The sequence below is a fragment of the Hyaena hyaena genome, unplaced genomic scaffold (genome assembly GCF_003009895.1).
Source record: "Hyaena hyaena isolate Hyena2069 unplaced genomic scaffold, ASM300989v1 scaffold_202, whole genome shotgun sequence".
Lineage (NCBI taxonomy): Eukaryota > Metazoa > Chordata > Mammalia > Carnivora > Hyaenidae > Hyaena > Hyaena hyaena.
Genome location: NW_024080832.1, coordinates 1,482,766 through 1,503,795, shown reverse-complemented (window position 1 = coordinate 1,503,795; position 21,030 = coordinate 1,482,766). Strand labels below are relative to the sequence as shown.

At 57.8% G+C, this 21,030-nt stretch overlaps 1 protein-coding gene across 3 annotated transcripts in view; it reads left to right on the top strand.

The window, feature by feature from the left end:
* Nucleotides 1-21,030, top strand: part of ITPR3 (inositol 1,4,5-trisphosphate receptor type 3) — a 67,309-nt gene that overhangs the window by 23,465 nt on the left and 22,814 nt on the right. For 2 of the 3 annotated variants that reach the window (XM_039241805.1, XM_039241803.1), the window contains exons 3-22: nucleotides 3,886-4,007; nucleotides 6,337-6,423; nucleotides 6,984-7,142; nucleotides 7,333-7,431; nucleotides 7,797-7,880; nucleotides 9,943-10,089; nucleotides 10,299-10,394; nucleotides 10,953-11,003; nucleotides 11,185-11,327; nucleotides 12,318-12,417; nucleotides 12,500-12,660; nucleotides 13,268-13,409; nucleotides 15,124-15,285; nucleotides 15,846-16,018; nucleotides 16,582-16,701; nucleotides 16,991-17,173; nucleotides 17,939-18,190; nucleotides 18,277-18,421; nucleotides 19,045-19,186; nucleotides 19,654-19,853. In XM_039241805.1, coding sequence (XP_039097736.1) covers nucleotides 3,886-4,007; nucleotides 6,337-6,423; nucleotides 6,984-7,142; nucleotides 7,333-7,431; nucleotides 7,797-7,880; nucleotides 9,943-10,089; nucleotides 10,299-10,394; nucleotides 10,953-11,003; nucleotides 11,185-11,327; nucleotides 12,318-12,417; nucleotides 12,500-12,660; nucleotides 13,268-13,409; nucleotides 15,124-15,285; nucleotides 15,846-16,018; nucleotides 16,582-16,701; nucleotides 16,991-17,173; nucleotides 17,939-18,190; nucleotides 18,277-18,421; nucleotides 19,045-19,186; nucleotides 19,654-19,853 — 2,768 coding nt within the window. The remainder of the gene's footprint in view (nucleotides 1-3,885; nucleotides 4,008-6,336; nucleotides 6,424-6,983; nucleotides 7,143-7,332; nucleotides 7,432-7,796; nucleotides 7,881-9,942; nucleotides 10,090-10,298; nucleotides 10,395-10,952; nucleotides 11,004-11,184; nucleotides 11,328-12,317; nucleotides 12,418-12,499; nucleotides 12,661-13,267; nucleotides 13,410-15,123; nucleotides 15,286-15,845; nucleotides 16,019-16,581; nucleotides 16,702-16,990; nucleotides 17,174-17,938; nucleotides 18,191-18,276; nucleotides 18,422-19,044; nucleotides 19,187-19,653; nucleotides 19,854-21,030) is intronic. The other variant, XM_039241804.1, reaches the window with a different exon arrangement.

The window sequence follows — 21,030 nt, the reverse complement described above, 5'->3', positions numbered from 1 at the left end:
AGATTCTGTGTCTCCCTCTCTCTCTGCCCCTCCCCCGCGTGTGCTCTGTTTCTCTCTCTCTCTCAAAAATAAATAAACACTTAGAAAAGAATGGAAAGATTTGGTATGAGTGGCTGTGGACCAGGAGGAAGTTACCTTCCTGCAGAGGGTGTGCATATCCTGCTACCAGACTGTTGGGGCCCCGCCCGTCTAAGAAGGGCCTGAGCCAGGCTCGAATCTGGGGGTCCTCGCACCATCTAGGGGATTCTTAACAGGGCTCTAATTGCTGAAAGGAACTCTTCTGCCTCGAATGTAGCCCTCACCTGGGATGTAGCCCTTTGGGGTCTCAGCTCACTGAGTGGAGGGTCGCTTGTTAGACTCCCACCTTCTGTGGTCTGGGCTTGGATTTCTGTCCCCGTCACCTGATGAAGCTGTCCAAATAAAAGCCCATGTTTTCCGGAATCAGCAAATATCCTCAGGGCGAATGTAGCTTGGGGGTTTCTGTATCTCTCTGAACTTCCCTTTGATCTTCTGTTCGGACCCAATAATTCTTCACTGGCTTGTCAGTTCTTTAAGAAGTCTTAAAATAATATCCATTTGAGAAACCCGGTTGCTTTAGTTGTTTTCTGTTGGGTTGGTCCCAAAGAGGTTATAACCACGGTTCTCAGCCCAGCCCTGTCAGAGCCTGCCGCCCCCCGCACCCCCCCCCCCCCATTACCAGGGACAGAAGTCCCCATGTGGTTTCATGAAACGGTGAACGGTGATCCGAGAATGTGTTTCCTAGGCGGGTAAGTTCAGAAAGGCTTGAGCCCCTCTTCTGTAGGGCGACCCGGGACAACATCCGTCTTTCCTTCTGTTCTCTGTTTTGGATTGGGAGCGGTGGGGGGAGGTGGGGAGACCAAGGAGCTCATGACCGCCAAGGCCTGTGGGCTCCAGTTTCACTCAGACTCTGGGCCCTGGCCGGCCCCCTCCTGCCTCAGCTCACCAGACCCCAGGTGTGGCTGGCTGCTGTCACTGCCTCCTCTGGGGCTCTCTTGCCCTTTCCCCCACTTCCAGCGCCCCATCCCTTTCCTCCCTTCTGGGCTGTAAGTTCAGGCCCCACCTCATCCACATGAGGGAGTCATTTCTAGATTCCTGTGTTCATCTGGCAGACATTCGCTGAGCCCTGGGCTAGGGGCTGGGGATCCGGGGAAGGACACGTGGCCCTGCCTGCCTGCAGATGGGCCTGTCAGATCCAGACCCCCCTTTAATATTATTAAGTGGAACTCAAAAATAATACAATCTCTGCATGTCTATATTTATGTAACATAAAATGGGGGGTCCAGGGCTCAGATCTGAGTGAGCCTGGAGCTGGGGAGAGGGGGCGAGGCCAGTATAATGCCCAAAGTGTGATAAAAAAGAGACACAGAAGGAAAGCAATTTATTTTTTTATTTTTTATTTTTTTTAAATTTCTAAAAATTTTTTATTTATTTCTAGGAGAGAGAGAGAGACAGCGTGAGCAGGGGAGGGTCAGAAAGAGAGGGAGTCACAGACTCTGAAATAGGCTTCAGGCTCTGAGCTGGCAGTCAGCACAGAGCCCGACGCGGGGCTCGAACCCACGAACCGCGAGATCATGACCTAAGCGAAAGTCGGACGCTTAACCGACTAAGCCACCCAGGGGCCCCTAAATGGCTGCATCTTTATACTTAGGAGTTATGCAGGCCATTCAGCAAGGGGTACCCCCTTGGTACTATAAAGTAGAGACAAACCCTGAAATGTGCAACAGTTGGAAACTGTGTAATGACAGCTGGGGCAAGAAGTCTGCCCTGTAACAGGGAGGTAAGAGGCACATCTCCATGTCNTGCAACGCGTTCTCTGAAGCAGCAAAAAAAAACCCCTCCTGGTCAAGTTTGAGCAACAACACAAAGAACACAGATTACCTCAGTTTATTTCCGAGTCGCATTCCTGAAAAATTCAGTGTTTGCTAAAAACAATGCAACAAGTTCTTTGTGTTTCTGGGTGCCACTCTGGGCCCAGAGCACTGCCTGCAGCTGTCCACCTGCGCGTGTGTGGCCGGACGGTCTCGGCAGGAGCCACGCTGGACAGTCTTGATGTGCAGGTGTCCAATCTCTGTCCTCTATCAGGGGACACCCCTCCCTCGCCTTCCCAAACAATTCCCGGTATGCTCCACTTCTTGGACTTCTCTTGGGATCCAGTGGCCACTAACAAGGCAGTGTGGTCGATGTGGTAACCGGGGGACCTGGGGAGCCCTGGGAGCTCCAACCCAGCCTGAAGAAGCAGGAGGACTTCTGGGAGGAGGTGATACATGAGCTTCTTCTTGAGGGCTAAGCAGATCCTTGTAAAGACATACTCTCTCCAATAAACTGAGTGCTTATTTCTTCTTTTCTTTTCTTTTTTTTTTTAAATATTTTTGTTTATTTCTAGGAGAGAGAGAGAGAGACAGCGTGAGCAGGGGAGGGTCAGAGAGAGAGGGAGATACAGACTCTGAAATAGGCTCCAGGCTCTGAGCTGGCAGTCAGCACAGAGCCCGACGCGGGGCTCGAACCCATGAACTGCGAGATCATGACCCAAGCGAAAGTCGGACGCTTAACTGACTAAGCCACCCAGGCGCCCCTGAGTGCTTATTTCTAGAAGTGATGCCCACTCATGCTGGTGGCACCAGGGTAGGCCAGGCAGGGCAGGCCTTGGCAGCTCTATCTACTCATAGAATTGCCCTTTTACCCCCCTCCCTCTGTCTTTGACTCAGTGTCTCTTCCCGATGACACCAGGGGACCTCTGCCTGCTCGTGGGCTAGATAGAAAATCCAGTTTTGCTTTCAGTTGCCGGGGGGCTGGATGACCAGCTTTGACCAGAGCAGGCACCCAGCCTGCCTTTGGAGGGTAGATGACAGGGCCTGAAGGAGGGGGGCTCTAGCACAGCCGTCCCTGTCCTGGGCTCCGTGCGGCTGGAGCCCTGTGCGGTGGTGGAGGCCCAGCACTGCAGCGCGAGAGGGGTCTTAGAGGCCGTGAGCCCAGCCCCTTGTCCAGGGTGTGATTCCCTCCTGGGACGGGGAACTCACTGCCTCCTAGCACAGCCTGTGCTGCAGTCAGGTGGGCCTAGCCGCCTGTGCCAGCACATCACCATGACCCAGAATCCCCAATCCCCTCCCACCACACTTCAGAATAGGATTTTTCAACTTCTGCTTCCTTTTGATACGTAGAACAATCTGACGCCCTCTCTGGAGTTGGGGCTTACGAAAATCATAGGTGTTTTGTCTGCTTTCCAAAAGAAAAATAGTAATTAGTGAACCTGTTTCTGAAAGTCTGATTGGGTCAGTCTTAGGTCAAGTTCCCCGGAAGCAGAGCAGACAGGGAGAATTATGGAGGAGGGGGCTCAGGGGGACAGTGAGGGAGCCTCAGTTATTCAGGGCAGGGGAAGAGCCAAGCAAGGCTGTGGTTTCAGGCCAAATAGAAGCGTCAGCCTGATGGTACAGGGAGCTGGGGAGTGACCAGCACTGCAGACAGTCACCTCCAGAGGCCAGACTGTTCTGTGCCTGTGCCAGCTGCTCCTGGGAGGGGGGAGGGGTGCAACTTCCCAGGCATCTGTGGGCAAGGTGGTAGTGGGCCAGAGGCAGATGCAGGTATGAGCTGTCAGCCATTGATGACCACAAAAGCTGGCACAGACAGGGCATGGGGTGGGGGCTCGAGCCTCTCATAAATCTCCTGTGGGGAAGAGGGCATGCGTCTGCTTCCCAGCTGGGATCCTGCTCTCACACCTGCTCAGAGTTCTTCTGGGTTCTTCTAACCACTGTCTCTCCATCCCAGTGGGGCGGGAGAGAGGGGAGAGTGGAGGTGGAATTTGGGGGCGGGGCTGTAGGCTGAGCTCCCCCCCAACGGATCTCCCTCCCTTTGTCTGCCCTACTGCAGACTGCCTCTTCAAGGTGTGTCCCATGAACCGCTACTCGGCCCAGAAGCAGTACTGGAAGGCCAAACAGACGAAGCAGGACAAGGAGAAGATCGCTGATGTTGTGCTGCTCCAGAAGTTGCAGGTGTGTGTGCGCGCAAGTGTGCACCCGTGTACACACGTCAGGAAGCCGAGCGCACACACACAGGGGCCGCCGCTCAGGGGCCGAGCCAGAAGGGGCCCGGTGGCTGAGTGGGAAGCCCCAGGGTGCAAGAAGTTGGTATGTGTGGGTGGGAATGAGGTAAGAGAGAGGAAGTAGAGTGCTTTCCCAGTGATCCACTTGTCTGTATGACCCTTTGTGCCAGTTAGAAGAAGGTGCTCCTTCCTCCAGGCTGGCATGGCCCTGATGCCCCAGGCACATGGCTCAGTGAGTGAAATGAGGACTGGATTTCAGCTTCCACCCAGCCCTTTAGCTGGACACCATGGTGCAGTGAACAACCTGTACAGCTGTACATGGACTTACCAGTAGCTCCTGGCAACAGTGGCTCCAGGGAGCCTGATTTGAGAACCAGTGTTAACCTCCTTCCTCATTTTATTTTATTTTTTTTATTTTTTATTTTTTATTTTTTTAAAATTTTTTTTAATGTTTTATTTATTTCTAGGAGAGAGAGACAGAGACAGCGTGAGCAGGGGAGGGTCAGAGAGAGAGGGAGTCACAGATTGAAACAGGCTCCAGGCTCTGAGCTGGCAGTCAGCACAGAGCCCGACGCGGGGCTCGAACCCACGAACCGCGAGATCATGACCTAAGCGAAAGTCGGACACTTAACCGACTAAGCCACCCAGGCGCCCCATCCTTCCTCATTTTATAGAGTTGGATCCTAGGGCCCTTTGACGGGGCTGAGCAGTCTGTGCTCTCATCCTGTGAGGTTGTAGTGGGGCTTGAACGGCCCTCAGATCTCTGACCCAACTTGGGTTTGCTGGACCACGGACAGTGTGCAGTGCAGGGGCCTGGTGGTTGCTCCTAGGCCTCTTGGGGGGCAGTGGCTCAGTTGACATCCCAGACAGTCCCCTTCAGGGCCCCAAGCCCAGTCCGCATTAAAAGAGAGTACGAGGCTCTGGCTGTGGTCAGCAGCCCGTTTCTGAGACCCTCTGTCAGGTCTGGTGCCCCGGCCCCTGTCACGTAGACCTTGCTTCCCTGTGTCCCCTGCCCTGTGGAGGTGGGTGTAAAATGGGGGAAGGGTGGGCTTCACCCCATAGCTAGGAACTGGGCTGGAAAGAGGGGGCTGACGGTGGGCTGTTATGAATAACCCATCTTTCTTCCTGGGCTGGGGGCTGCCACAGCTTCCTTCCTGCTGCCGACACAGGCCGAGGCTGAGCTGGGGATCTGGCCTGGGTGTGGGGCGTTTACATGTACACAGACACACACACACACACACACACACACACACACACACACAGTCATGTAGTCACACTGTGGGTGTGTGGGAAGTCACGTGGTACTCTGCAAGTTCCCCTCACAGCCACCCTTGCCCCAGCCTCAGTCGTGAGGCCTGGCTGATAGGACTGAGGAGAAGAAAGGGGCAGGGGGCCGGTACTTTCAGGGAGTGCCAGCCTGATCTCCAGGAACGAACCCTGTCTCCAGGAACCTCCAGTCTGATGGAGGAGACAGTGCCTGTCCTTAAGCAGCCTCCAGTCTGATGTGACAGAAGTGCCTAAAAAAAGTGTGCTTAATGGGAAGCCAACCAAACCCTCAAGGCCCCTGGAGTTGGATCTGTCAGAGTTGGATGTGGCCCACCAGTGAAGGCAGTGGCTGGGAGCACACACAGTTTCGGGAGGGAGGGCCACAGAGCAGTGCGGCGGCGGGGGATGAGGAGGAGGAAGAAGTAGCGTCAGGCACGTCCATCAGGTTTTTGGGCTGGGGCAGGGGTCCCGTGATGGGGGCATCAGGAGTCTGCTCAGTCGGGGGTAGTGAGGCCCAGCTGGGGTCCTCTGCTGGCAGTATCAGACGGCATAGGGAATTCAAGGGCCTGCTGGCATGCCTCCTCCAGAGGAGGTGGGGGAGGGGCAGGGGATCAGGGTCTGGTGCCCTGGGCTGCATGCTGTCTGACCTCAGGCTGCCCCTTGCACTGAGTCTCAGTCCTTCATCACCTGTGGAGGGAATGGGCTAGATGGCCTCTGGAGGGTCACTCTGGGTATAGTGCTAGGAGCTGTGTGTGTGTGTGTGTGTGTGTGTGTGTGCGCATGTGTGCATACATGTGTGGGCATGGGGGATGTGGCCCTCCAGGAACTCTGTGTGTGTGTGCATGCATGTGTGCACGGAGATGGCCCTCTAGGAGCTGTGTGTGTGTGTGTGGCCCTCTAGGAGCAGATGCTCCTCCAGAAGCTCTGTGTGCGTGTGCACATGTGTGCACGCAGGTGGCCCTCCAGGAGCAGGCTTCTGAGCCTGCGTTCCACCTCTGTGTGTGTCTGAGCAGCATGCGGCCCAGATGGAGCAGAAGCAGAATGACACGGAGAACAAGAAGGTCCACGGGGACATCGTGAAGTACGGCAGTGTCATCCAGGTGAGGCCCACCTGCATCTTCCCTGGAAGAGCCGGGGCTGGGGAGAGGGGTGCCAGCTGACATGCCCTGTGTGGGGGGGTGTTCCTGTGACTGCATCTCTGCTGCTGTGTGGCCCAAGTAGTCGTGCCCACGGCTGTGTGCCCGGCACTGTGCTCACTGGCACAGATTCTCGAGCCGCATGGTCTGAGTTCAAACCTTGGCTTTGTGACCTCGGGCAAGTTATTTAACCCGAGTGCCTCTGTTTCCCCTTCTGCAAAATCAGGCCAATGGCACTACTTCCCTTTTGGTTGTTGTAAGGTTACAGGAATGACTACGTGAAAAGGATTTAGAAATGCTGGCTGTTTTGTATTCGCCTGGGCGCCTGACTGTGTGTGTGTGTGTGTGCGTGTGTGTGTGTGTGTGACTTGTGCGTGTCTCAGTTTGTGTGTTTATGTCTGTGTGTCTGACACTGTATGTGAGTCCAGCTGTGACCAAGGTCCGGTGGGCCCCCAGAGCCCCCTCCCCAATGAGTGGCCCCCCTGGGGCCCGGTGACCTCGTTTGCGCCCTGCCTGCCCCCCAGCTCCTGCACATGAAGAGCAACAAGTACTTGACAGTGAACAAGCGGCTGCCGGCCCTGCTGGAGAAGAATGCCATGCGGGTGACACTGGATGCAACAGGCAACGAGGGCTCCTGGCTCTTCATCCAGCCCTTCTGGAAGCTGCGGAGCAACGGGGACAATGTAAGGATGAGGCCAGGCTGGAGGGGCGTGGTGGGAGGTGCAGGCCACAGCCCCAGAGGGGCTTCTATAGGGTCTTTGATGCGGGGGCTGGATGAGGTCCTGCCCATTTCTTAGAGGGGCAGACTGAGATCCGAGAGGGGCCTGCAGGCCTGACCCTTCCCACCTTCACCTGTTCCGCCTGTCCCCGTAGGTGGTTGTGGGGGACAAGGTGATCCTGAATCCTGTCAACGCCGGGCAGCCTCTGCATGCCAGCAATTATGAGCTCAGTGACAACGCTGGCTGCAAGGAGGTGAGTGGGGCGGTGGGGCCCGCCCGCCGCGGAGGGGTGTCTGCACGCCCTTGAGGGCATAGATGGGCTGCTCCCCACCGCGGTCTCTTCCTCCAGTCCCACCTGGCCGGCTGGCCGAGCTGGGTCTCTCTGCTCCTCCGCCTGTCTCTCTCCGTCCGCCCCATTCTCCACCCCACAGGCTGGCAGCCCCAGGGCAGCTGGGCTGGGGCAGCCCCCCCCACCCCGGCTTCGAGAAGGCCCCTCCTCTCTGTGCTATGATGAGAGCTGGGCTGGTGCCCCCCACCCCCCCACCTTTCACGCCCCACTCCCCACCTCTGGTGGTCCACCTGGCCTCAGGCCTCTCTCTGCTCACCCCCCCCCCCCAGGTCAACTCTGTGAACTGCAACACCAGCTGGAAGATCAACCTGTTCATGCAGTTCCGAGACCACCTGGAGGAGGTGTTGAAAGGGGTAAGGACTAGGAGCCCACTGCCCACTGCCGCCCGTCCACCTGCCGGCCCCTCCTCTGAAGGCCCCCCTTCCTTTTCACTTTCCCCCACCTACCCTACCCAGCCCTGCTCTCTGTCAGGCCCTCGCCTCCTGCCCGCCCTCCCACCAACAGGACCACCCCTCCTCTTGTCTCTAGCCTCACAGCCTTGGTCTCCTGGGTCTCAGCGAGCCTCAGGTTTTTCTCTTGCTAAGGGTGTGTCAGTGGATAGGGGCCCCCGATCCCTCACCGCGGAGAGCACTCTGTGTCCTCCCCCACACCTCTTCCGTGGATCCAAGCCAGGCACCCTGCCCTGTGCCCTCTTGGGCAAGGGCCTGCGGCTGCTGAGTCCGCGCCTGTGTCCTGATTCCAGACTGGCTGGCGTGGGAGCCGGGACACAGGCATGGAAGGGGGCACAGTACTGCTGGGAAGCACTGTGGCCATGGCTTAGGGAGGGACAGAGCAAGGGGGGAGGAAGGCCAGAGAGACCATGAGATGAGCCCTGAAAAGTAGGCATCCAGAGGCTCAAGTCGGGCTGCAGGGGGTGGGCTGGCCTATTGGGGTGTAGGTTGTATGTGGAGGGGCAGATGGGAGGGACAGATCTGGAGGTAGCAAAGAGAGTGGGGCTCATCAGCTAGGAGAGTTGGCAGGCATCTGGCCATGATATCTGTTAAGGGGACAGAGGACAGGCCCCTTTGTTCATTGCATCTTCTCCTGTGTAGAAATCTGCGTGTGGCTCCCTTGATCTCTGCTTTCAAGTCTCCCCTATGTGCCACCTCCTCCCAGAAGCCTTCCCTGATTACACATTCCAGCCCCAAATCTGTGTGGCACTTAGAAAATGCAGCACCCCTGGGCCGGACCCTGTGGTGCTGCCCGGACTGATGCATCTGTCAGGGCTTTGATGTTAGATGCCCGGCAACCTGGAAGTGAGATTTGAGTGTGCAGAGTCCACCCCTTTTCTTGTGCTCAACCCTGTGCCTCATGGATACAAAAGTTTCAAGGTTCTGCCCGAGTAACTGACATAATCTGTGTCTGGTCACTCACTCACTTGCTCGTGCATTCACTCCACAGGTGGTAACTGAGAACTTTGTCCAGCACAGCGTAGGGAAGCCGGCTCATGCCGTTAGTGATGGTGATAGGCGTGGTGGCCATGCGCCGTCGCTGCGGGAGGAAGCGTGGTGAAAAGAGGGGGGCTCTGGAACTGCAGCATGATTCATGTCCCATTTGTCGCTAGCTCTGTGACCCTCAGCAGGACGCTTACTTTCCCTGTGCCGGCATGTGTCCACTTGTAGAGTGAGGATAATGATGTACATACCCAGGGAGTTAGTGTGAGGACCAGGTGAGAAAGTCCATGTGAAGTGTTCATGCCGTGGCTGTGGCACGTGGTCAGTGTGCAGCATGACTTCATCCTACAAATTGTGATCCTCGCCATCTCTGCAAGGAGGTCCCCCTTTTTTACACGAGAGGAAACTGAGGCTCAGAGATGTTAAGGAACTTATCTGAGGTCACACAGCTTGTGAAGCAGAGCCAAGATCCAAACTTGGTCTCTGTGTCCAAAGCTCCGGAGGTGAATAAGCCAGCTCTTCCAGTCCTGTGGGAGCAAAATGGGCACGAACGACCCATGTTCGGGCAGAAAGGGCCCTAGGGAGGTGCAGTCATGGGTCTAGAAGGATCCCAGAGGTGATATTCCTTGTGCCTTCATTGAGGGGGTGGCTCGAGATTGGCCTTTAGGGGTCAGGTGGGGTTTCTAGAGATACAAATCCGGGAAGGGGATGGTCAAGGGTGGGTTTGACATAGGAAACTGGGGGAGGCTCTGGATGAGAGCATGGCCCGACCCAGTCATCTGGAGGCCCTGGATTTGGGATCTGGGCAGGGCACCTGGCTGAGGGGCCGGCCCCTGGCCCCAGCCACTCGCTGGTGGGGCCCAGTATGCATCTCACCCTCTGCTTGCTGGCTCTGGAAGGAGCTGTGTCTGCATGTGACGCAGGTGGGGCTGGCCCCTGGTAAGGGCCTCCTCCGTCCTGAGCCCGTGACCCGCACCTACAGGGAGACGTGGTGCGGCTGTTCCATGCAGAGCAGGAGAAGTTCCTGACGTGTGACGAGTATAAGGGCCAGCTGCAGGTGTTCCTGCGCACCACGCTGCGCCAGTCCGCCACCTCGGCCACCAGCTCCAATGCCCTCTGGGAAGTGGAGGTCAGAACTGCCTCTTACCCAGGACCAAGCCCTCCTCTCCAGCCCTGGGCTCCACCCCTTCTTCCCCCATCCCCCTGGAGGGTAGAGGCAGGGTGGGGGTGGCGGCTGTGTCCAGGTGCCCCTCCCGCAGAGCTCTCCAGGCGTCCCCAGGGTCCAGCTACCCCTCCCTGGCCAGTCCCTCCTTCCTGCCTCACCCCTGCACCCCTCAGGTGGTCCACCACGACCCCTGCCGTGGAGGAGCTGGCCACTGGAATGGCCTGTACCGCTTCAAGCACCTGGCCACAGGCAACTACCTGGCTGCCGAGGTGAGTGGGGCACCCGGGGAGCCCAGGGTGTGTGCATGCGGGCACGCGTGAGCATGTGTGCCTGGTGCACATCTGCACACACAGACACACGTGACGGTGGCCCCTGGTTTATCTGCGCTCTTGCATTTAACGAATGCTATCAAATAAGTGCATGAATGTAAAGAAGCCTAGTATCACTGTGCCTCTACTGTGTGCCAGGAGCTAGTCTAGGCAATGGGGATAAAACAGTGAGCCAAATCCCCAGCCCTTGTGTAATGTACACATTCCGTGTTTACATCTGTCCAGAATATACAGGCTGGTTATATTGGGGCGTTCGTGTGTGTGTGTGTGTGTGTGTGTGTGTGTGTGTGTATCTGTGAGTCCGCGAGGAGGAGAATGAAGGGCAGGGCTTGGGGGCTCTCATTGCTGGCTTCCTCATGAGTGACCCAGGTTTTAGTGCTAGGGCGCCCCTGGGAGGGTGGGGGCTGTTTTGGGGTGGACCTTGTTTTGGGCTGGGGTTCATGTGAGTATAGCTCAGTGTCCCAAGAGCCGCCCCCATCTTGTGTCTCTGTTCTCCAGGAGAACCCCAGCTATAAGGGCGATACCTGTGATTCCAAGGCGGCGGGAATGGTGAGGACCGAAGGAGGGCTCCGGGGCCGGGGGAAGAGGGACTGCTGGGGGTTGGGGGGGTGGCCATGAAAGCCTGGTAGGCGAGCTGGAGGGAGAAGGCCTCTCACGTGGAATTCCAGGCTGTTTCGGGGCACCTGAGAGGAGGGAGGGGCCTCTGCCTGAGTGAGGGTCCTCACCCCAGGGCGCTCAGGGCCGTGCAGGTCGCCGGAATGCCGGGGAGAAGATCAAGTATCGCTTGGTCGCTGTGCCCCACGGCAACGACATTGCCTCCCTCTTTGAGCTGGACCCCACCACCTTGCAGAAAACCGACTCCTTTGTGCCCCGGTGAGTAGGTGCCACGCGCCTGGGGGTTGATGGGGGTCCCCAGGCTGGCCCGTCCTGTCCCTGGGCTCCCTGCATCCCGCACTCCTCTGTCCTCCTGAGGCCCTTTGATCTCAGGACCTGCATGTGCCACCCCTCTGGGGATGGGGCTCTGAGAGCTGTAGGCAGCTGGCCACCATTGAACGCTTGCTGTGTGCCCGGCCCTGGGCTCTGCATGCGTGTCCTGCCTTGTGCAAGTTGCTTTATCCAAATGCCGTCTCTCTGTTGAACTTTACCAGCCACCTGCCCCCAGTGGTCTGCCTATTAGAGCACAGGCTGCACGGGTTTGTCCAGGGCACACGGGGTGGTTCTGGGGCTCCCTGATCTGTAAGTTCTTCCCCCAACCCTGAGATTCTGGGCCATAACATCGAGAAACTTCCCAGGTGTCCATCAGGCCTGAGTCTTTATTAACTGTCTGACCGTCTGACCTCCGGCAGCTTTCTCCATCACTTTGCCCTGATTTCTTGATCTGTAAAGTGGGCTTATCAGGTCTACCATCAACAGGACTAATGGGAGAAGTCGCTATAGGCCCCCACGATCCCTTGCCTGAAACTCTCGGGGCCAGGTGCATTTTGATATTCAGATTGTTTTTCATTTCAGAAAGGCAACTGCATTTCATAATCAGAGACCAGAATAGCTTCCGCTATGAAACGCATGCATCTTGACACTAAGTGGGATAGTCTAAGTAGTCCCATTTGTCCAAATGAATCTTGGTTTCAAGCTTAGAAACAAGCTGGTTTGGGAGTGCGCGTGAGGCGCGTGGGCCTGGGTAAGGGCAGTTCGGGGTCTGGGGGCTGTTGGCTGGTCACTCTAATCTGGCATGGGCTCCTTGCCTGGAGGGGAGCAGTTTCCCTGTCCCCTGGGGCGGAGATGTGGAGGCATCTATGGGAGAGCAGATAGCCAGGATGCAACCCGAGGCACCATCCCGAGCCCTGCCCTCGGCCCCGCCTCTAGGAACTCCTATGTCCGGCTGCGGCACCTCTGTACCAACACGTGGATCCAGAGCACCAACGTGCCCATCGACATTGAGGAGGAGCGGCCCATTCGGCTCATGGTGCGAGGCTGCCTGGGGCCGGGGGGCCGGGGCCGGGGCCTTAGCCTGTCCCCGGGGGCCCTGCTGACCTCTGTCCCTGCAGCTGGGCACCTGCCCCACCAAGGAGGACAAGGAGGCCTTTGCCATCGTGTCGGTTCCGGTGTCTGAGATCCGAGACCTGGACTTTGCCAACGATGCCAGCTCCATGCTGGCCAGCGCCGTGGAGAAACTCAACGAGGGCTTCATCAGCCAGAATGACCGCAGGTGGGCCGACAGCGGGGTCATCCGGGCCTTCTGAGGGGCCTCGTCCTCCGAGGGAGGGCCTGCTTTTCATGGACGAAGGAGTCACAAAGCAGAAGCCAGGCAGGCGTGGCTGGGGTGGGGGGACAGAGGTGGGGACTGGTTTCAGCGGGCTCTGGTGGGCCCCGGCCCTTGCCTCACTGCTCATATACTCCCAGTACATGATGGTGGGTTGAGGCTCAGAGAGGTTAAGAGACTTCTCCATGGTCACACAGCTAGTAAGTGGCGGGTTCAGACCACCTTCACGCCAAACACACTGCCTTGTGCCCACTGTTCCTTTCCAGACCGGAGTGTACTGAGGTTCTTTGTCTTGGGAACACTTTGGAATCCAGGGTGGGTGGGGGCGAGGCGTGTGTTTTGAGAGCCATTTTGAGAGCTGTGAGGCTGGGGAGAGAAGTTGAAGGCCGATGATGAGCTCTGTGCTTTGGCCAGCAGGGCGGGCGGGTGACTGGATGAGAGTGTGTTTCGGGCAGGGCTGGTTGCCCATGAAGGGCATGTGACGGCTGGGTCCCAGGGGCGTTTCCCAGGGTCGGTGCCTCACACTCGTCATCCCCGGTGTCCCTTCGTGAAGGTTTGTCATCCAGCTGCTGGAGGACCTGGTGTTCTTCGTCAGCGATGTGCCCAACAATGGGCAGAATGTGCTGGACATCATGGTCACCAAGCCCAACCGGGAGCGGCAGAAGCTGATGCGCGAGCAGAACATCCTCAAACAGGTGCCTGTGCCCAGGCGTGGGGGATGGGGCGGGCCCTGTCTGGGACCGGAGCGGCCTTGGGGGAGTGGCCACATGTCCAGGGCAGGAGCCGTTCCCATCTGCAGTGGACCTCCAGTCTCTGCAGCTTCTCTTCAGCCATTTTTAAAAAAAATGAGTATTTGTTGAGCACTGAGCACATACAGTGCCCTACATGCATTGGCTTGGTTCATCTTCTCCATGTGGGGAGGTACTATTATGAGCCCCACACTACCTGTGAGGAGACTGAGGCATAGAGGTTGGAGTAACTTGACCGAGAGTTTGCAGCTAGGAAGCAGGAGGGCCAGGATTTGAGCTCAGGATGTCAGATCTAGAACTTGTGTTTTTTTTTTTTTTTTTAAAGTAGGCTCCATGCCCAACATGGGGCTTGGCTTCATGAGCCTGAGATCAAGAGTCCAATGCTCTACTGACTGAGCCAGCCAGGTGCCCCTAGAACTTATGCTTTAAAAAAATTTTTTTTTTCTGGGGCACCTGACTTAGGAGCACGTGACTCTTAATCTCGGGGGTTGTGGGTTCGAGCCCCGTGCTGGGTGTGGGGATTACTTAAAATATTTTTTCTGAATTTTATTGTGAAAAATTTCAAATATTGAGAAAATAATGAAGGAAGTGTGCGGTGAACACAGTACAACCACCGCCTGAATGCACTCGTTACCATTTTGCCAGTTTGGCTTTACGTAACCATGCATCTGTACATGTGTCCCTTCACCCAGGCGTTTCCAAACAGTGCATCTCAGCCCTGAGGTTTTCAGTGTGCACCTCTTGGAATAAGCACAATACTGTCATCACACCTAAGAAAATTCGTAATAGTCCCCAATCCCTATCAAATTTCCCTGCTTTTTACCCCGAATGTCTTTTTAAAGTTTTTTTTTGTTTGTTTTGTCTTGTTTCCTTTGAAGCAGGATCCAACCAAGAGTTTCTCATTCCATATGGTCTCATTTCCTTGGTTTCTGTTCTAGAACAGTTTTTCACCCTCACCCAAATCCCTGTCTTTAAAATTTTTTAGGGGCGCCTGGGTGGCTCAGTTGGTTGAGCATCCGACTTCGGCTCAGGTCATGATCTCACAGTTCGTGAGTTCAAGCCCCACATCTGGCTCTGTGCTGACAGCTCGGAGCCTGGAGCCTGCTTTGGATTCTGTGTCCCTCTCTCCCTGACCCTCCCCCGCTAGTGCTCTCTCTCTTTCAAAAATAAAATAAAAACATAAAAAATTTAAAAAATTTTAAAATTGCATTAACATTTTTTTGGATGAGGCAGGCTGTGTTCGTCCTCCACAATTACCACAAATTCCTGGAGAAGCACCTCACCAAGACCAGAGGTGAAGACCTCTGGCCACACCGGCCGGACCTGCCCTTGCTCTTAACCTCAGACCCCAGAGCTGTGGCAGCCCTGAGCTTTTCCCCCAGACGCTGAGCCTGGCCCAGGATCTGAGCTGGGATTAGTCATGTGGGGACGGGTGGGCTTAGGCCAGCGTTGGGATCCTTACCAGGAGAAGGGGGTGGGGGCTGGAAGAGGGGCCATGCGTGGGGAGGGGGGTTGGGGGTCTCAGTCCAGCTTAGAATCAGCTGGGGGTTCATGTTGGTGTGGCTTTGGGGCAGAGTGAGTTTGGAGCTGAGGGTTTCTGGGATAATGAGGGGTGCAGGCAGGTATAGGGGATCCCTCCTCATTCTCTCTGCCCCTCCAGATCTTTGGCATTCTGAAGGCCCCTTTCCGTGACAAGGGGGGTGAGGGCCCCCTGGTGCGGCTGGAGGAGCTGTCAGACCAGAAGAATGCCCCCTACCAGCACATGTTCCGCCTCTGCTACCGGGTGCTGCGGCATTCCCAGGAGGATTACCGCAAGAACCAGGTGCGCTGCTGCTCACCCGGCCTGAGCCTTCCTGGCCCCAGGGGACCCACTCACCTGCTCATCGGCTCACTCGCTTGCTCACTCCAGCTTTTGTTCATGCAGCAAATGTTTTCTGAGGCACGTGCATGCTATGTGCCAGGTACTGTTTTAGGCCCCCCAGATACCACAGGGAACCAGACAGTGCGGCCAGCTTCACGGGTGTGCAAAGAAGGGCCTCAAGCTGGCTTTAATGCTCTGCTGTTGCCATCCCGAAATTCTCAAATTTTCAAGAAGGGTCCTGCTATTTTGTTTTGCACAGGGCCTCACAGATTATGGGGCTGGGCCTGCCAGATAATTTCCTCCCCTGTGGAGGCTTTGCTCTGGTAGGGAGACAGGCTGGGGAATGAAGAGCTAGATTATGTGCACCGACTCTTCTGCCCAGTGCCGGTTTCCTCTCCCAGACCGCCACCTTGCTTGCATGGGTCGAGATCCCCCTCCCGCAGGGGATCCTGTCTCCAGGGCTGGGGCGGGGGGTGGCAGCAGAGCCGGGCTCCCCGCGACCCAGCGCGTCTGTTCCCCAGGAGCACATCGCCAAGCAGTTCGGGATGATGCAGTCGCAGATCGGCTACGACATCCTGGCGGAAGACACCATCACTGCCCTCCTGCACAACAACCGCAAGCTGCTGGAGAAGCACATCACCAAGACCGAGGTGGAAACCTTCGTCAGCCTGGTGCGGAAGAACCGGGAGCCCAGGTGAGCCCCCTGCTGCCGCCCCTCTGCCCTTCTCCTTCCCGGTCCTCCCGGGGCACAGAGTCTGCTGGTGCTGCTCATTGCAAATAGTGAAAAACGATTGCCTCCATTGGTACATTGCCACCTCTCCGAGGCCCTGGGCTCTGCACCCCTCCCTGTGACCACTTCCAAATTGGGCCCCATCTAGCAAAAGAGGGTGGATGCCTGGTGTAGCAGGAGGGCCCCAGGACCCTTCTCTGGTGACAAAGTCGGTGCCTGTATTGAACCTGTTGTTAAATATTTTGAGTATCACTCCCACCCTTGTGCGTCCTTTACCCTGACCCCTGGGACCCCCAGCCAGCCTACCCCTGCCCCAGGGTGAGCAAGGTGATACCCATCACTGTCTCTCCTTGGGCAGCTGGGAGTCCATCGTGCCCACCTCCCAAGCTTTAGGGTAGGGGCAGAAGCAGTAAGCGGGTTCCAGGGAGCTGGTGCTGCCCGCTGGGGAAGGAGGAGGGCGGGCTTCATCCCCACCAGGGACCAGCCTCTGAGCCCCCTCCCCCTCCCCCCTGCTGTCACCACCCCAGGTTCCTGGACTACCTCTCTGACCTGTGTGTGTCCAATCACATCGCCATCCCCGTCACCCAGGAGCTCATCTGCAAGTGTGTGCTGGACCCCAAGAACAGTGACATCCTCATCCAGACTGAGTGAGCCATTGCGCCGCCTCCTGCCGGCACCCAGGGCTCCTCCCTGCCCTGCTCCTCAGCCACCTGCCTGAGAGCTTGGCCCCGTACATCCGTCTGTCCGTGTTCTGGCTAGACCCAGATCCTCTGTCCTTGAGAAGCTCATGGTCTGAGGCAGTTGTCTGAGCTGGCACTCAGCTGAGGTCTAGGAGGAGTCCTTGTGGCTGGGCGTGCTGGGGGGGTAGGGAGGGCTGTAGGCACGGAGTTGGGCCCCAGCCCCCTGCTTCCTGTGACGGGTGGCCCTGGTCTGCAGGCTGCGGCCGGTGAAGGAAATGGCCCAGTCGCACGAGTACCTGACCATCGAGTACTCAGAGGAGGAGGTGTGGCTCACTTGGACCGACAAGAATAACGAGCACCACGAGAAGAGCGTGAGGCAGCTGGCCCAGGAGGCGCGGGCCGGCAATGCCCACGACGAGAACGTGCTCAGCTACTACAGGTGTGTCTGGACCCGGCTCCTTCCCCTGCTTCAGCGCTGCCAGAGCCCTTGACCCTTCTCGGAAGGCCTCTAGGCAGTCAGCAGCTTCCCCAGGGAAGCTGTGTAGCTAAAGAGCTCAGCACAGTGACAGGGCCTGAAAGAAACCCAGACCCGTTTCTAAGCATATTTATTTAGAAAATAAGATAACTGGATAACACGTATCAAATGCGGGCCACATACCAGGCACTGTTCGGAAGTGTTTCACCCGGCCACTCACTGCACAGAGGTAAAAGAACTTGCCCAAGCTCACACATCCTTAGTGGTGGGCCACGGTTCAGACCCAGGCTGTGTGGCGCCAGGGCCCAGGGCAGGTGACGCAGGGCTCTGAGCAGGAAGCCAAGGGCGTGCTGCCTGCAGCCGTCATTTCTGTAGCTCTTGCATCGCTGGTCCCCCTTCTGCACTTCCCGCCCCTTCCTCCCCCAGCCCCTCGCTCAGCCAGACCTCTCCCCGTGGAGACCCGGGCTGGCTGAGCCAGAAAGTGCTTCCCTCCTTTCCTCCTCCTCCACCAGGAGAGGGAGAGCTGCAAATCCGCAAAACTCCAGGCTGTTTTCCCTTTCACCTTGCTCACTCAGAATTGTGTCCTTCCTGTGATGTGGGCGGGCGCCTGGTTTGACCTAAGTCCCTCTGCACTCTCCCAAGTTCTCAGCCAGCCCAGGTCCAAGTGCTAGTAGCCCTCGCTGGGCCCCGCGCACTGTGCCCTCACCCTCTGCCCTGCTCTCCCTGCAGGTACCAGCTGAAACTCTTTGCCCGCATGTGCCTGGACCGCCAGTACCTGGCCATCGACGAGATCTCCCAGCAGCTGGGCGTCGACCTCATCTTCCTGTGCATGGCAGACGAAATGCTGCCCTTTGACCTGCGCGCCTCCTTTTGCCACCTGATGTTGCATGTGCATGTGGACAGGGACCCCCAGGAGCTAGTCACGCCGGTCAAGTTCGCCCGCCTCTGGACTGAGATCCCCACAGCCATCACCATCAAGGAGTGAGATGGGTAGGGGAGGGTGGGCCAGATGAGCGAGGCTGGGGTGGATCTCACGGACCCTCATGCCCCATGGCCTCCACCCCCAGCTATGATTCCAACTTGAACGCCTCTCGGGATGACAAGAAGAACAAGTTTGCCAGCACCATGGACTTCGTGGAGGACTACCTCAACAACGTGGTCAGCGAGGCCGTGCCCTTTGCCAACGAGGAGAAGAACAAGCTCACCTTCGAGGTTGGCTGGGCAGGGGTGTGCAGGGGCGGGTCTGGTGCTCGGCAGGGCTCTGGTTTGCCTCCTCACTAGGCCTCACTTGCCCCCTGGGTTCATTGGGGGCTCCACAACCCCCCTTCCCTCAGTGCCCCAGCCAGTTCGGGGAGACTGCGTGGACCAGTGGGACTCCCCAAGTGGGAGGCTTCTCCCTTGCCACCTGGGAGAGGGCTGCCTCCCCTCCTCCACTCACCCCTTCAGCCCCACCTGGGTCACAGGTGCCTGTGGGAGCCCCTCTCTTCCTGCATTTCTGCCTTATCTCCCCCCACCCCACACGGTAGCCTTCCTTTAGGCCTCACTTTCTCATTAGCCCATTAGGGCACTGTGTTGGCTGTGTCCAGGCTCCCGGAGGTCCGAGGCCCTGCCTTTTACCAGGAACTTCATCACACCCTGAGCACTCCTTATGTTAGCTCAGCCCTACCTTCCCGCGCTGGCCCCGCCCTTCGCGAGGCCCCGCCCCAGTCACCTCGGCCCCGCCCCACCCACCTCGGCCCCGCCCCACCCGCCTCGACCCCGCCCCACCACCTCGGCCCCGCCCCACCACCTCGGCCCCGCCCCACTCACCTCGGCCCCGCCTCCTGCCCACGCAGGTGGTCAGCCTGGCGCACAATCTCATCTACTTCGGATTCTACAGCTTCAGTGAGCTGCTGCGGCTCACTCGCACTCTGCTGGGCATCATCGACTGCGTGCAGGGGCCCCCAGCCATGCTGCAGGCCTACGATGACTCAGGCGGTGAGGCTTCTTGGCCAGCCCCTCCCCTCCCCCGCCCCCAACCCTGGTGGTGCTCTGTCTCCTCCTAGTGCCGGAAGCTCTCTCTGATCAACCCCCTTGTGCAGCCTGCCTCCTGGCCTCTCCTGGACTGGGGGAGCTTCTGTCCAGGCTCTGTGAAGACCCTGGGGCCTGGGGTGTTGCCTTCCGTCCATCTTGGTCTTGAGGGGAGATAATGAGGGAGGAGGGGAGACACAGGCCCTGCCCGAGGAGCTCCCTGTCAGGCCCAGGAGGTGGGGGGGAACAGCCCTGCCATCCGTTGTCAGATGGCCACCTTTGCCCTGGCCATCACTTCTTAGCCCAGATTTGGCTTAAAGCTCACCTCCTCCAGGAAGCCCTTCTGGGTTAACACCACAGCTGACAGAACTAGAGTCAGACTGAGGGGTCCTGCTGTGCATGCCTATGATCCCCATGCACTTCCCGCTCCGCAGGCAAGAACGTGCGGCGGTCCATCCAGGGTGTGGGCCACATGATGTCCACCATGGTGCTGAGCCGAAAGCAGTCTGTCTTTGGCGCCCCCAGCCTGCCTGCGGGTGCTGGTGCCGCTGAGCCGCTGGACCGAAGCAAGTTCGAGGACAACGAAGACATCGTGGTGATGGAGACCAAGCTGAAGATCCTGGAAATCTTGCAGGTGGCTGGGCCAGGGCGATGGTGGGAGGCATTGGGAATAGGGCAGGAGAGGGGGGCCTGAGACAGGAAGGGTGGTGGGGTGAGCTCCCACTCAGGTTATAGGATCCAGTACTGGCGGGCTCCAGAGTGATTGGCTGGGTAGCCCCCAGTGGTTCTCAGAGTGTGGTCCTTGGACCAGCCTGTCAGCCTCACCAGGGAAGTCCGAAATGCGTGTTCTCAGGCCCTGCCCCAGGCCTACGGATCAGGAGCCCCTGAGGCAGGCCCACGGTTTGTGCTGCGATAAGCCCCCTAGGTGATTCGGCTGTGCACTAAAGCCCATCTCTGTTCCTCCATTGTACAGACGAGGAAAGGAAGGGGGGGCGGAGGGGACTTTCCTGCCATCATACAGAGATGTTGAAGCCGAGCTGGAGCTTTGAGAGCCCGTTTCTTGGTGAGGCAGATACAGTTTTCCTGTTCTGAGTCTTGTCTGAGACCCCCTAGCAGCACTTGGAGAAGGGGCTGGCAGGATCCCGAGGAACGCTAAGGATGCTTGCTTTGGCCTTGGCGTCAGCGGAGGATGGGAAGGGTAATACAGTGACCTCCATGGGGACCCAGTCCGAGCAGGGCCTGGTCAGGGGAGACAGAGGAGGGAGATTCGGATTCATCTAGGGACTAAGGGCTTCCGGATCAGTGTCCTGGCGTATGGCCAGAAGCTCTGTGCCCCATAACGATAGAGGCCAGTCAAGGGTGTCCTCAAACCTTGTGTCCTCACCCCCACCCCCCACAGTGGCCTCTCCTGCTCCCCCTCAGTCTTCAGTTCTCCACCCACCTGCGTCCTGGCCCCGGGCAGAGCAAGATAGGAGGATGAGAGTGGGCGGAGCTTTTTCTCTTTCCTGTCAGTATCTTGGCTGGGAAGGAGGAGCTGAGTGGGCTGGGACCTCGGAATGGGGGGGTCTCTGCCTAATTTGGAGAGGAGGTGTCACCCCTCTTCACTGGAGCAGGAGTGGAGGAGAGGGCACCCTGGAGCTCCCCGGGGAGACGAGTCTTGAATATCTATGCCGACACACACACACACACACACACACACACACACACCCGCCCTGAGTGCCAGAGCTCATTCAGGGTACCTCCTCCCTCCCCCCCGGGGCACGACTGGCCTTCCGACCTCAGTCCAATCCTCGCCCCGTCCCTCCCCACTT